The sequence below is a fragment of the Poecilia mexicana genome, unplaced genomic scaffold (assembly GCF_051168715.1).
Source record: "Poecilia mexicana isolate PSO_F unplaced genomic scaffold, ASM5116871v1 scaffold_20, whole genome shotgun sequence".
Lineage (NCBI taxonomy): Eukaryota > Metazoa > Chordata > Actinopteri > Cyprinodontiformes > Poeciliidae > Poecilia > Poecilia mexicana.
In genome coordinates this window covers 18,516,065-18,529,318 of record NW_028263389.1, presented here as the reverse complement: position 1 = coordinate 18,529,318, position 13,254 = coordinate 18,516,065, and the positions used below count along the sequence as shown (strand labels likewise).

The 13,254-nt window shown below is 35.5% G+C and overlaps 2 protein-coding genes across 2 annotated transcripts; both read right to left on the bottom strand.

The window, feature by feature from the left end:
• Positions 1-2,326: 2,326 nt before the first annotated feature.
• On the bottom strand, positions 2,327-8,660 carry cops9 (COP9 signalosome subunit 9). Its single transcript, XM_014991999.2, has 3 exons — positions 8,453-8,660; positions 7,635-7,707; positions 2,327-2,489 (listed from the first exon to the last, which is right to left on the bottom strand). The coding sequence occupies exons 1-3, from the start codon at positions 8,513-8,515 to the stop codon at positions 2,452-2,454; spliced, it is 174 nt and encodes a 57-aa protein (XP_014847485.1). The 5' UTR covers positions 8,516-8,660; the 3' UTR covers positions 2,327-2,451.
• A 795-nt stretch (positions 8,661-9,455) lies between these two features.
• otos (otospiralin) lies at positions 9,456-11,406 on the bottom strand. Its single transcript, XM_014991996.2, has 4 exons — positions 11,346-11,406; positions 11,199-11,262; positions 10,858-10,881; positions 9,456-9,858 (listed from the first exon to the last, which is right to left on the bottom strand). The coding sequence occupies exons 2-4, from the start codon at positions 11,251-11,253 to the stop codon at positions 9,671-9,673; spliced, it is 267 nt and encodes an 88-aa protein (XP_014847482.2). The 5' UTR covers positions 11,254-11,262; positions 11,346-11,406; the 3' UTR covers positions 9,456-9,670.
• Between the last annotated feature and the right edge of the window lie 1,848 nt (positions 11,407-13,254).

The following is a 13,254-nucleotide window of genomic DNA, read 5'->3' as shown; positions in this document are numbered from 1 at the left end:
AAAAATCAGTTAAAGTTAAACTGCAACAGGTTAGTCAAAAATGACAAAATACTAAAAATGTTTCTGCCTGTGAACTAGAATGACATTATAGATAGAAAAATATCAGCACATTTCTGCCAAAAAAACTCATTTGGAAGAAAAAAAATGTCAAATTTTAAGATTAATCTCAGAAACTTTTGAGGAAAAAAAATCTGAAATTTCTGAGTTTCAAAAGTCCAATATTTACAAGAAAAAAAACTTTGAAATTTTGAGTTTGATCTTCAAAATTCTCTAGAAAAAGCGAGTTCATTTCTGAGCTTCAAACGTCAAACATTTTTGAGAATAAAAACTTTGAAACTTTTGGGTTCGAAATTTGAAAATTTTCAACTTTTCGAAATATTGAGTCAAAGATTTCTGCCTTTTGAAACTCAGAAATTTCCAGATATTTTCTAGAAAATTTTCGAGTTACTTCTTGGAAATGTGCAACTTTTCAAACTCAGAAATGCCCAAAGTTTCTCATGAAAATTTCTGAGTTTTTGCTGGCAAAGTTTAGATTTTTCAAAGTCAGAAATGTTCTATATTCTCAGAAGTCACTTAAACTGCAACTGTTGCAGCTTAGTGGAAAATCATAGATGACAAAATATTACGAAAATCCCAAGGCCTTTTTAAAAAACACAAGTGGCTTTGTGACGACCAACGATCCAAAACAAGGAAAGCAGAGATTAACGGGAGGGCAGTGGAACGGAAAAACAAAAAGAAAGTAATGAAGGCAGTTAGGAGCCACATAAGCAGTTTTTAGGGACCTCACGGCGCCGAACCACAGAGGACGTGCAGAAACAGGCACAGCTGGTCCACATATGAGGACTCTGATAATATACAGTTTCCTCCACGGTTAGTCTGTTCAGACTAGCAGCCTCGTAAGAAACACAGGTACACACACACACACACAGCAACCCGAACAGACGCATGACGCAACATCACCATATCTGATAGACGGGAGGCGATAATCCAGTTTTGATGAGTTTTAAAGCAGCTACAGATATTACTTTGTGATCTTTTTGAGAGAATTTTAACGTAGAGATGAATATTACTTCCATGCAGAATTTGATTTTATCCCAAATAAATCATGTTTTAAACATTATGTTATAGTAGTTTGGAGAATGATGCATTTTTCTCACCATTTCTTTGGATGTTTTCAGGGTTTTCATGCAAATATCCATAAAAGACCACACTTTCTAAAAAACAACTTTTTCTGTGTAACTGTCTAATGAATGAGTTAAAAAGCTACAAAAATCAGTATTAATTCAAAGACAACTCAGTTTATTATTTGGCTTCATGTTTGCTAAAAAAAAAAGTTTTACTTAATACAAAAACAAACATTAAATGGAAAATATCACACAAAATTCACATTTTGCCTGTTTTTGTATTTCCATTTGGGTTTCTACTGCTTCTGAAAACAGCCTAAGTGTTTAAAAAACACAAACAACCAGAAATTTTGGTAAATTAAAATGTTTTGGTTTCAAAAGCTTCCGGAAAGTCACAGATCAGCAGGCACTGTCCCTCACCTAGTAACCCCAGCCCGTTACCTAGCAACCCCAGCCTGTTACCTAGTAACCCCAGCCCGTTACCTAGCAACCCCAGCCCGTTACCTAGTAAACCCCCGTCACCTAGTAACACCAGCCCGTCACCTAGTAACACCAGCCCGTTACCTAGCAACCCAAGTAGAGCCTCCAGCACATTTGTTCAGCTATTTTTACTGCTGTATGCTATTAGTTACCCAATTAGAACTAATTTCAATCTAATAAATCATTAATCTACCACTCTACAATTAATTTACTACTTTCGGAGTATATTAATTGCTAGCTTTTTAAATGTAGCTAAACTTTTGTTTTTCTCTCTAAAGCAGTTTACCTCGTGTATAAATGATCCTGTAGTAATAACTGCCTGTTTTGACTTTTTTGGGGGGAATTAAACGAACAAAAACCAGCTTTATTTCTCTGTTTCACAGCAGCTTATCTTTTTGTCTACATCAGCTTATAGAAAAGAAAGTCCCTGAAATTTGATTCGTTCAGACAGAAAACTTCCAATTACATCTGAAAGAAAGCAGAAATCTATACGTTTCAGGAATTCCTCATCTTTTCCCTTCTCATTACGCCTTCAGTGTTTACAGCCCATGTTAACACGGATCCTTGTGTGTAATTATGTTTGGTAACAGATGGTCCTCATAGCCCACAAACCTGCAATTGGAGCAGATTGAAACACGACAAAATGAAAACCATACTCATGATTTCCTCCAAAGCCGGAATGTAAGAGGCTGTGAGTATTCACAAACACCTGGTTCACTCAGTTTTCAGTGGAAACACAAAGACTTTATTTATTTTAATAGCATACTTAATCACCAATATGAGAGTCTGTACAAATAAAAAGAGAAATTAAAGGCAGTTTTCTTCATCTGTGTTGTGTACGCTGTGATCACTGCAGGTCATCGTCGTCGAACAGATCCTCAAAGTCTGAAAACAGGAAGAAGGAAAAGAGGAAGAGGAGAGAACCGCCAGGTTAGGATGAGTCCAGCTGTTTTCCACCAGACTCCTTCCTCTCAGCTAATTATTCTGAAAATAATAAATGTTTTTTATTCTTCTCCCACTCAAGCTGAGACGCTCACTTTAAATGAGCTAAAACTTCCCCCTCAATAAGTGAATACAGGCTGGCATGGATCCAAAAGGTTTTTGTCTTACTTTGCACTTAAAAAAAGACATAATCAAAACAGCTTCTGTATCCACCCACACATTTCATATGGTTATATAACCTCAAACAGAAACGGAGATGTTTTCCTTTGCAAGAAAAAGATAAGTAACCCTTATTATTGAGACGAAGCATCCTAAAATGATTTTCTTTTGTAAAACTCCTATTGGCTGTTTTTATTAATTTTTTTTACAGGATTGAATTATAAATTAGTCAAGTGTTTAAATTCAATCCTCTGTTGGTGATGTTGTCCAGTTTATTTAGAAAAATCTGTCAGGTCTGAGCCAGTGTCAGGTTGATTCAGTAACAAAGTTAATATCATTTATATTTTTGATATTAGAGCCAAACCAACAACCAATAAATGAGGTGGATTTGCAGATTCACCTGTTTTTCTGTGGAACGTAGCTCCAAATTATTTGTGAAAATTCATTTTTTTTGTTTGTACAGAAATTTTTTGGATAATGTGTAGTTTGACAGGAAGGAGGGTTATGAGAGAAGTCATGCGGCAAATGTCACCAAGTAATATATTTTTGACATATTTTAAACAAATGTAATCATATACAATGTTTCATGAGTAATTTTTTCATATTTTATTTGTAGAGGTGTGCCGATCGATCGGTCACCGATCATAATCGGGCCGATTTTCGTGAAAAAGTGCATGATCGGTGATCGGCGATCATTGTCTCTTTTACCGATACCGATCACCTACTTCTCATTTCGCAGCCTGCCTGTGCAGCTGGTCTCCTCTTTCCTTCACTCTGTGCAAACGCGCAACAACAAATCCTAAGCGATGTGGAACTATAACGCACTGAATGAATGGGGAAGTTTGCTGCGTGTTGCGGCGGAAAATTGAAGCAGGTCAAAATGCATCAACACAACGAAGCTAATACGACATAAAAACAATGAGATACTTGACGGAGTTTGGCTACATCGAGGCTCACTGCAGTAAAAAAGACATACGGAGGATCAGATAGCAGGTAAAGCAGCGCACAGCTACAAACACTCACCCGGATTAGCATGACGGTCAGAAAACTAAACAAATAACCCGCAAAATTATTTGTCTTCGTGCTGCGATGTAAGACGCTGGTTCTGCTCTCCTGTTGAACCGCTGCTACGCTACAGGTAGCAATATTTCACAGACGGAGCTTCGCTTCTGCTCCACCTGGTGGTGACTCTCACACCGAACCTGCTTAAAGCTGCAGCATCTAACTTAAAAAAATACATTTTACATACGTATTAAAACTTTCGCTGTCCTAACACGAGACAAATAATCTCTGAAAAAATAATCGATCTCCTCCCTGTCCTGCATAATTACTCAGCTCAGTCAGAAACAGCCAATCAGAACTAGCAGTAATCAGCTAGCCGCCATGCTATCAGGAAGTTTTCATTCAGTAACTCTGGATTGTTTATTGTAATGGAACCTGTTTTTGCCTTTGAATGTTAAGTTTTATACTTGAACTTTTTGGCAATGTTGAGAGGTTTTATGCCTTCATATGTTTTCAGTCTGTTAAAGATAGTATTACCAATAGCAGTACAATTTGCACAATGCCTGTTTTGTTTAGTTTTCTTCTTGGAAAAAGTTATTAAAAACAAGTTTTTGTCTAAATTAAGGTGAATTCATGGTTCCTTTTTCCACATAATGTAACCGGTAGGGTTTATGATAAAAAAAATATATATATATATTTATGTGATCGGTATCGGTGATCGGTATCGGTGTATCGGCCATCATGGGTGATCGGTATCGGTATCGGCAGGAAAAAACCTGATCGGCACATCTCTATTTGTTTGTTTTAACCTGTTATTATTATTAATGTGAATTTTAGCTACGTTTAATTTTACAAATGCTATCTGCTCTGTAGTTTGTTTAGGATTATTTATTGTATTTTATTTAATGCATAGGGCTTAAGTGAACCACCAACTTGACTTTCTCTTTTGTTAGAATAAATACAATGAACTAGAGTGAGTCTGTTGAGAAGTCGGCCATATTGGACCTGAGGCAAACATAGAAGAGTTACACATTGTGATTTTCTGATATAACAAACTAATCAGTAAAATGAAAATGACTTAAAATCTAAACCTTCCAGGGGTATGAATAATTTTGAGCTTAGTTTTTGGAGGTTTAAAACTGAGTTAGAACCCATAATTTGTCTTTTCTACATGCACTGACTGTTTTACGGCGCTCAGCTGACCTTCTACAGAGACCTGGTGGTAAATGTCAAATCATCTCCCAACCAGACAACGGTTTGAAGTATCACCACTGCGCTGCACATGGCAGGCGGCCCAGACGCTACAACCAAATGTTGTTAAGTCACTCTGCTGCGGCCTGATCAGCAATCTGTGCAACAATGAACCACTGTGCCTTCAGCTCATCAGAGGGAGAGAAACGCACTCTGCAGCTCCACTTATTCTGTATATTAATGTCACATTCAGCAGATCCAACCAGCAGGATGGAAAGCAGGAGTGTCCAAAATACCAAGAGCCAAAATCACCAAGTTGAAATTTCCTCAATTAGGAAACACAAAAATATCAATGTGAATTATTTCTCTATTGCCTGGACAATAATAAAGAAAACATAATATTTTATGTTTACAGTCATTTGACTTCTTGGGATTGTTATTTTCCATTTTTTAAATCTATAAATTGTTTTTAGTTTATTCCCAGCAACGAAAATAAGAATTTTCTTCTACAAACTTTGATGCATTTAGCCAAATATAATGAAGTCTGTTTTTGAGCAAAACCTCGCTAAATGTTTTTGGCATGACTTATGAAATAAAAATAAAAGGATAATAAAAACTGATTAAATAAATAAAAAAATATTTGTGTTGTACTTCATGTTTTCCATATATGAAGATAAAAACTTGCCACAGAAAATCTCATCCTAGAGAAATTATAAAAAGTGTCACAGGGTCAATCTTCTTGAATGCGGTCAAAGGGCTGCACAAAATCAATCCAAGAGCCACAAATGGCCCCCGCCCCACACTTTGGACACCTTTGACTTAATTAATGCCTTTTCTGAAATAAATTTGCACCTCAGTGCTGCTTTTAATGAATCCGATCACAGGACGCAGATGTTCAAAGGTGTCAGAGAGTTCATTAGAGACATTTATAAAATGATTTTCATTTACAACTCCAAGCTTTTTGAAGTTTTCTAGACTTTTTCAAGGAGTTTTGATTACCCAGTGGACAGTTAAGTGCAAAACATTGATCTTGTCTGGTTTTAGTGATCTAAATTTTGTTTGATCCGATATCTCTAAATAAAAAGTAGAGCAACTGTGTGTAATTTCGATGTACTGAGAGGTTTGGAAGACAAAATTAGAGAACAAACAGCATCATGAAGTCCAAGGATGAGTCCGGGAAGTGGTTCTGGAGGGGTTTAAGGATTAAACATAAATCTGTTTAGTCCACTTTAATTGTCTAGAAAGTCAGCTTAATTTGTGGACTTTCTAGAAAAGTCCTTCATTTGTGGACTTTTAGAGTTCGATTAGGTGTGAACACCTAATCGAACTCTGATGGGGACCAAAGAAGTGAATCTGGTCCATCTAAAAACCTCTGTCTTGGTTCGATTAAAACGAACTCTGGTGCTTTTTGCATGTGAACGCCAAGTTGACCGGAGACTGCTCCCGACTACAGCACAAGGCATTCTGGGTAAATACAACCAAAACAAACATGCTAGTTTAGCATTAGCGGGAGAAATGACTACAAGACAAAAGAGAAATACTACAATCGCTAAAATCTAAAGTTGCACTCAGTGTCATCTTCTGAGATTTTTGTGTTGTTTCCTTTGTTTGTTCATATTGCAGTGCCCCCACAGGTGTGGAGGGGAACACATTTTCCAAAGAGTTTGGTAAAAGTGAACCTCTCCAGCTGAAATGTAACAAATGTTGCAATTTTGGTTCCCAATGAAATCAGAACCACTGGACTATCAGATGAGAAAACATCCAGGAAAAGGTCATAAAACAAACTTTGAACATCTCACAGCTCTGTGAGATGTTTTAAGTCGAGATGTCACGTTAAAAGTTTGAGGTTGTAACGTGACAAATGTGGGAGTGTTCAAAGGCTGCAGATTTGGAATAAGCAAACTAATACCCGCTAAATCTACTTTTTCAGACTTGCTAGGAAACCCAGCTATAAGCTGAATGGTTTTGCTCATTGATGAAGCAGGTGAGGCTTTTATTGAAACACCCTCTATGGAGAGAGTTTCTAAGAGTGCAGGCATTTAAAGCGGCTGACTGACTGAGGCGAGGCGTCCCACTGAGTTTCAGTCTGAAAGCACCTATAAACTCACTTTACCATGCAACAGCATCGTCTTTTTAACAATCAGCTCTTTTTCTTTCTAGGTCATGTGCTGCTGAGCCAGAATTGTTCATCTGGGAGCCAGCGCTGCGAGACAGAAAACAGATTAGCTGGGTATTTTTCTGTGCTCCACCCGCACGTTAGCTGCTGTTCAGAGCGAGAAGCAACAGGACTTTTTCTAAGGTTAATGTGAAACAACAATGTGGTTCAGGGAACAAACTAGATTACAAGTTTCACATTTCCCTGGAGCTTAGCATGCTGGTTTCTACCTTGGAGGGGGAAATGTTCTTAAAATACCATGGGAAAGTTTTAGTTAACCTCGTTTTCAGTCAAATGAAGCTGCTAATTTAATTTCAAATTGCCTAAGAATCACATGTGTAACATTTCTATTCATTATTGTTAAAATTGTACTAATAAGGCACATCAAAAGAGGCAAATCAAATTATTTGCTTGATAAAATTGAGCAAACATTACCTACACATCTCTACAGAACAAAAAAAAAATAGTCTCAGGTTTTCTTTAAACCATCTCTGATGTTTGGAAACATTTTAAGAAGAAGAACTGAAGTTCAGGTCTGAACAAACTCAGTGGATAGTGAATAATCCAGCTCGGTGTCTTACCATTAAAGAAATCTGAATGAACGGCTTTCTCGTTGGCTGCTAGGTCCATCAGCAGGCCGCTGCTGCCCCCTGCCTGTTGACACACAGCATTGCATTACTGTACATGAGCGGAAAATGGAGCAAAGCACATATTTATATGCAGGAAAAGCTGATGATAAATAGAGAATTAAGCCAACTTGACTACACCAGTATTTCAGTAAACTTTTTTTTAGGTACGAATATTACATTTATGTTTATTCTGACAAAATAAAATAGAAATATATGGTTATAAAACAGTTTGATTTAAGGGCTTGAGAATGTTGTACAAGTCAATCTAGACAGTGTAGAATATAATTTAAACGTTGAGTTCAATAATTGAAATATAAAAAGGTAAAACTCATTTCATATGTAATTATTTTTAACAGTTTTGATACCGTTTCGCTTAAAGCACAGATTAAAATAAGTCATAAAATCTTAATTTAAATTAATAGACATAACAAATTAAGCTTTTTTTTTTTAATAGAATTTTTTGTTAAAACATAAACTCAATTCCTTGTAAAAATGCAAAAATGTTGAATAGAACCAGAAAATAAAGCAAATCATGTTTACATTACTTTTTGGATCTGCATAAATAGTAGCAGTCTGGTTTGTTTTTGGTAAACATGAATGTTGACTTCTCTATTAGGTTGGAGCTGAAAATATTTTTTATATTTAGAAAGACCGTATGCTTTAAAATTTGTATCACTGTTAACGCAAACACGGCAGAAAATAAAAATGAGTTTAATTGTTGTTAGCATTAGCACTCATATTAGCATTAGCTGTTTAAACTTTAAACCGACCTCGTCCAGGTCCACGTAAGGTCCGGCTCCTTCTGGAAACATCTCGTCCACTGCAGGCTTCATCTTCTTCTCTTTTTCTGTTTGTTTGTTTTAACGCTAAACTCGTTTAAAACCGCTCAGTTTGTTAATAGCAAAACTGGCTAACTTCCGGCAAACACAAAACAACAGTGTGCGACGCTTATTTGAGTCCGCCTTAAACGCTTGCCCGTCTCATTCGGTCCACTAACCCAACAATGAGAAACGAAACAAAAAAGAGGATAATATCATAATTTTACCTCATAATTAAGGTGGTTGAACGGTATTAAAATCAGTCTCAGTATTTTCAGTCCGTACAGACAAATAACAATGCTAGTAATAATTATTAATATTTTTTATAAGTAATAGTAATCATAGTATCAGTACTACTAGTTATCATTTAATTTTATATTATTCATTTTTAATAACTTTTCATCATGTTATTATATGCAATCAATACAATTATTTTAAAATGATCTGGCTGTTACTGTATAAATATTTTTCTATTTCTTTATATTATTTTTTTTCACCATATGGAGATGAATGGCAAGGAGTAGTACGGTTGTTAATGTTTGTTCGTGTTTAATTATCTATTTTATTGTTTTACTTGTACTTTGAAATGCAAAAAACTTCAATAATAAGTTTTAAAATATAGGGGGGAAAAAACCTAGGGAATGCATTATTCTAATGATGGGATGTTTTTCCCTGACTAATTTGCTCACTTTCCTTTTAAATGCTTTGGTGCAATGTTTGTTTGTAAAAATGTTATAGATTTCTTTTGCGTTTTTGCTCTCTATATTCTGCTTCTTTGCTCTGAGGATAACAAACATTTTTAAGCTTCCTGACCCTAATTACTCTTGTTGAAATTTCAACAACAGAATAACATTTATTTAAGGGATTTCATCAATACTCCCCACCAAGTGGCATTCTGCTTGTTGCTGGCAATCCCTGGGATTAATACATATAGATGAATAGATTCCTTAGACACTTTTATCTAGAAGCAAAATGTCTTGTTTATTTTTTACACATTACATGGATATATTATGCAGTTCTACCAACAAAGCTTCACTGTTCCCTATATTCATCGCTATGCTTCAAACTATTTAAGGTAGATATAAAGGCTCTGTGTCTATATTCCCTTTTTCTTTCGCCCTCTCCATCAGAATATTTTGGTTTCGTTCTCTAAACATCCTGGCTGTCCTCTCAGTGTTCATGTCCGGCGTTGGTCTCGTATCCCAGGGTGTCTCCAAGGTGCTGGTGGGCGTAGAACGCCCGAGCCAGCTCGTTGATGTGGCTGTAGGCGCCGATGGACCTGAAGTATTCGATGTAGTTCCAGAAGTCTGAGGTGGAGTAAGGCCAGTAGGGAACAGCTGGAGGTTCGTCATATGGAACTGAACGGGACAGAACGACAGCTGGCTTACAGGAAACAGGTATTTATATGCAATACTTACAGTTTTATCAGGTTTTAATGACTTAAATCAGTTCAATAACAGACTTTGACAATAAAGGCTCAATGTATTGATGGTGTATTAAGATAAATAATGTGAGAAAATTTGTATTTGCACCACAAGGAAACTAAACCAAAGGGTTTTACAGCATCACAGTAAAAGTTTCCTCCTGACATATTTGGACAATTAATCACCAACACTTTTATTTGAAATTATCTTATGAAGTATAATTTTGTGATTGAGATGCTGTTAGGAAAACAACAATGTCTTATGTATAAAACAACAACAACAACAACAAACAGATAAATCAACTTTATCTGTTGATTTATCTTTAGCTCTACTTCTACACTCTGAATCCATTTTGAATTAAATCAGTAAAGTCCAATAAAATTTTAAATTTCAAATATTTTTTTTTATATAGCAACCATTAAACAAAATTAAACAAAAACAAACAGTAAAATAAGAGAAAACCTCCATAAAATTAATTTACGATTCACAAAAAGTGCTGAGAAGCGTAAAAGGTGTCAGTTTCAGTGTAATGTATGTACATATTTATGTATTTTTATTATTTTATGTACATATTTAATTTCCCCTTTGGATCAATAAATTATTTTTTGAATTTGAAAACCTTAAAATCTGGTCAACTGTTTGAGTATCGGGGGGAAAATATTCTAAATCTGAGGTTAAATGAGAAACGTGATTGTCTAAATTATGTTTTTAATGAATTATAATCTCCGTTTACAGCTCTCCTTATTGTGATTCATTAAATCACTTGACTAATCCCCACTAACACATTCAAAAAAATCCTGTCAGCCAGAGGAGTAAATATGGATGAACATTGTGATTTTCTGCAGATTTGGTCCCTAAAATATCTGCAGAAATGTAAATTTGAAGGTTGTAAGAAGATAAAGATGGATATATTTAGTTTGAATGAAAGTGTACCTCCTTCTGGGACGACTCTGGCCACTGTGAGGCGAAAAGAGAGACAGAGAAAAAAGAGTTAACATTCCCAAACAGTTTTCCCTGAACAAAGAAGGGATTCAGTCCTAAAACTAAAAGAGGTTTCTTTCTCCATGTTCCTCAGCAAACATTTTTCCCTTTACTGAACAAACACAGACCCACAGACCGCTCTCTGTTCACAGCTAAAACTCTCATCTCAGTCAAACCACTTGCATCCAACTTGATCAACAAATTAACAAAAATTCAGATACAAAACTATTTTCTTTTTCTTCCGTCCAGCAGATGATTAGTGGAGATTTTAACATTAAAATGAAGAAACTCACCACAGAGATGGAAGGAAAAAATGCAGAGGAGTGTGCTGATCCACAACAGCTTCATCTTGAGCTCCTAATTAAATGGAAAAAAGTTAATTTATTGTCAGTTTGTGGGCTAAAGAAGTGTTTAGCATAGAGTGAATGCACCATCTTTACCTGATCAGAGTTTGCTGCAGTTGGTCTCCTGGTCCGCTGTGGAGTGTGGGGGCCAGCATGAAGGAGCCCAGCTCCAGCACACACACACACACACACACACACACGCACACACACACACACACACACACACGGGCCAGACCCATGCCAGTCACATCCCACTGTAACATCGCTCAGCTGCTGCCACGTCAAATATTTGTTTTGTTGGAAAATGAACTCCAAACCAAATCTCACTTTTCCTCAGCTCCTATAATCTTCACTGTTATCTTGATTATCACCTATAAAAAGTAATCTGGATCACATTTTCCTTAAATGCGCCGTTGTTGGATCATGATTTTTCACACCTAATCAGTGGACAGGCAATTCTTTTTATAAAATCCTCATATCAAAATGTTCAGACTGTCCAACAAACATTCATAAAACCTGTTTAACACACTTAGTTCTTTGATTTTCTTCATAATGTGTAGACTCTCCAAAATACAGCAGTAATGCAGAAACTGTTTTTTCCCTGCTGTTAGATCAGTTTGTGTGGATCAGCGATGTCAAACTATTGTTGTTATATCAGCAGTTATATTTTTTGAAAGGTAAGGAGGTAAAGATGGCGCCATCTTGTGGTTTTCTGCCTGAATGATTCAAAGTCACCAACACACAATAATTGTTTCTGAAAAGAAAATGATCAAAAGCAACTTTTGAAACAGCATAAAGTAAACGATGGGATCTGTCGTTAGCATGGGCGGTTTGATAACTATGTAAGACAAGCGTTATTTGTCTACAACATGCTCGGCAGCAAACCGTTTAGCTCATAGCTGTTACGAAATTTGCTAATTTGAGCTAATTTGAGCATTTGATTATGTCAATATTTGATAATTAACAACAAACCCATTGACATGTATCTAAACAACAACATGTGTACGTATTTTGAACATGTTCATCTTTACATTTTTATTTTTTATTGATTGTGTTGTTAGCTAGTGTTGCTAGCTACTACTACACAAGGCTAGCTGTTTTCAAGCTAACAACTCTCCAGTGTCTCTATGGCAACTCTCATTAGCTGATGATAAAAGCCCGCCGGATTTATCCTGATGATCGAAATAATTAACAGCATACAGAAGTTTATGGGCATAAAAATGGCTCTGATGTAATATTTTCTTTTTTGCTTTTAATCCCTATTTAAATGTAAACATTTTTAGGGTGGAATGATTGGCATAGCATCAAACTGCATTAATTTTTGGGACATTGGTTTGAAATTATTGTAGATTTTCTCTCATCCACACAGACTCAAGCATATATACACCCCCAATGATATTTATTTAAATGTCCTTTATCAAGTTGCACATATACCTCAGTTCACAGGGTGTCAATATATTTTTATTCCAGTAAAAATAATAAGTAGTCGTCCAAGAAATTACTCAAAGTATTTAGTAAAACAGCAACTCAAGTATTGCATAACTGATAAAAACATCAATCATTTAATATTTAAAAATTATACCCTCAGATTAATTATTAATCAGATGATATCATCAGACAGAACATATAAAGTTATGTGAAAATTTTGGTATTTTAAGGATCAAAATTATTTTAATTTATATAAATAACATACTATACAATAACTTATAATATAAATAACTTACTATACAAAATCAGGAAAAAATAACTTTTTTTATATATGAAACTTTTAAAACTTTAACAAACATTAACAGACACACACTGCAGGTGTGAATCTGTGTTTGGTGAATTTTTGGTTAAAACATGTTTGTTCTTCATTCAATGGGTAGAAAATCCAGAAATAAGAGTACAGATACTTCATAGAAACTTTACTCAAGTAAAAGTAACTGAGTAAATGTAATTAGTTACGTTCCTTAGCAATGGAAAGGAGCTTTACTGTCAACATTACGGGACATAAATGAGTCAA

What these genes read in the sequence shown, in the direction of transcription:
- cops9 (XM_014991999.2), bottom strand. Translation starts at nt 8,515, where the DNA reads ATGAAGCCTGCAGTGGACGAGATGTTTCCAGAAGGAGCCGGACCTTAC. An exon ending in CTTACGTGGACCTGGACGAG is followed by an intron (nt 7,708 to 8,452) that starts GTCGGTTTAAAG and finishes GTGTGTCAACAG; the next exon opens with GCAGGGGGCAGCAGCGGCCT. An exon ending in TCATTCAGATTTCTTTAATG is followed by an intron (nt 2,490 to 7,634) that starts GTAAGACACCGA and finishes TCCTGTTTTCAG; the next exon opens with ACTTTGAGGATCTGTTCGAC.
- otos (XM_014991996.2), bottom strand. Translation starts at nt 11,253, where the DNA reads ATGAAGCTGTTGTGGATCAGCACACTCCTCTGCATTTTTTCCTTCCAT. An exon ending in TTTTTCCTTCCATCTCTGTG is followed by an intron (nt 10,882 to 11,198) that starts GTGAGTTTCTTC and finishes TTCGCCTCACAG; the next exon opens with TGGCCAGAGTCGTCCCAGAA. An exon ending in CAGAGTCGTCCCAGAAGGAG is followed by an intron (nt 9,859 to 10,857) that starts GTACACTTTCAT and finishes TGTCCCGTTCAG; the next exon opens with TTCCATATGACGAACCTCCA.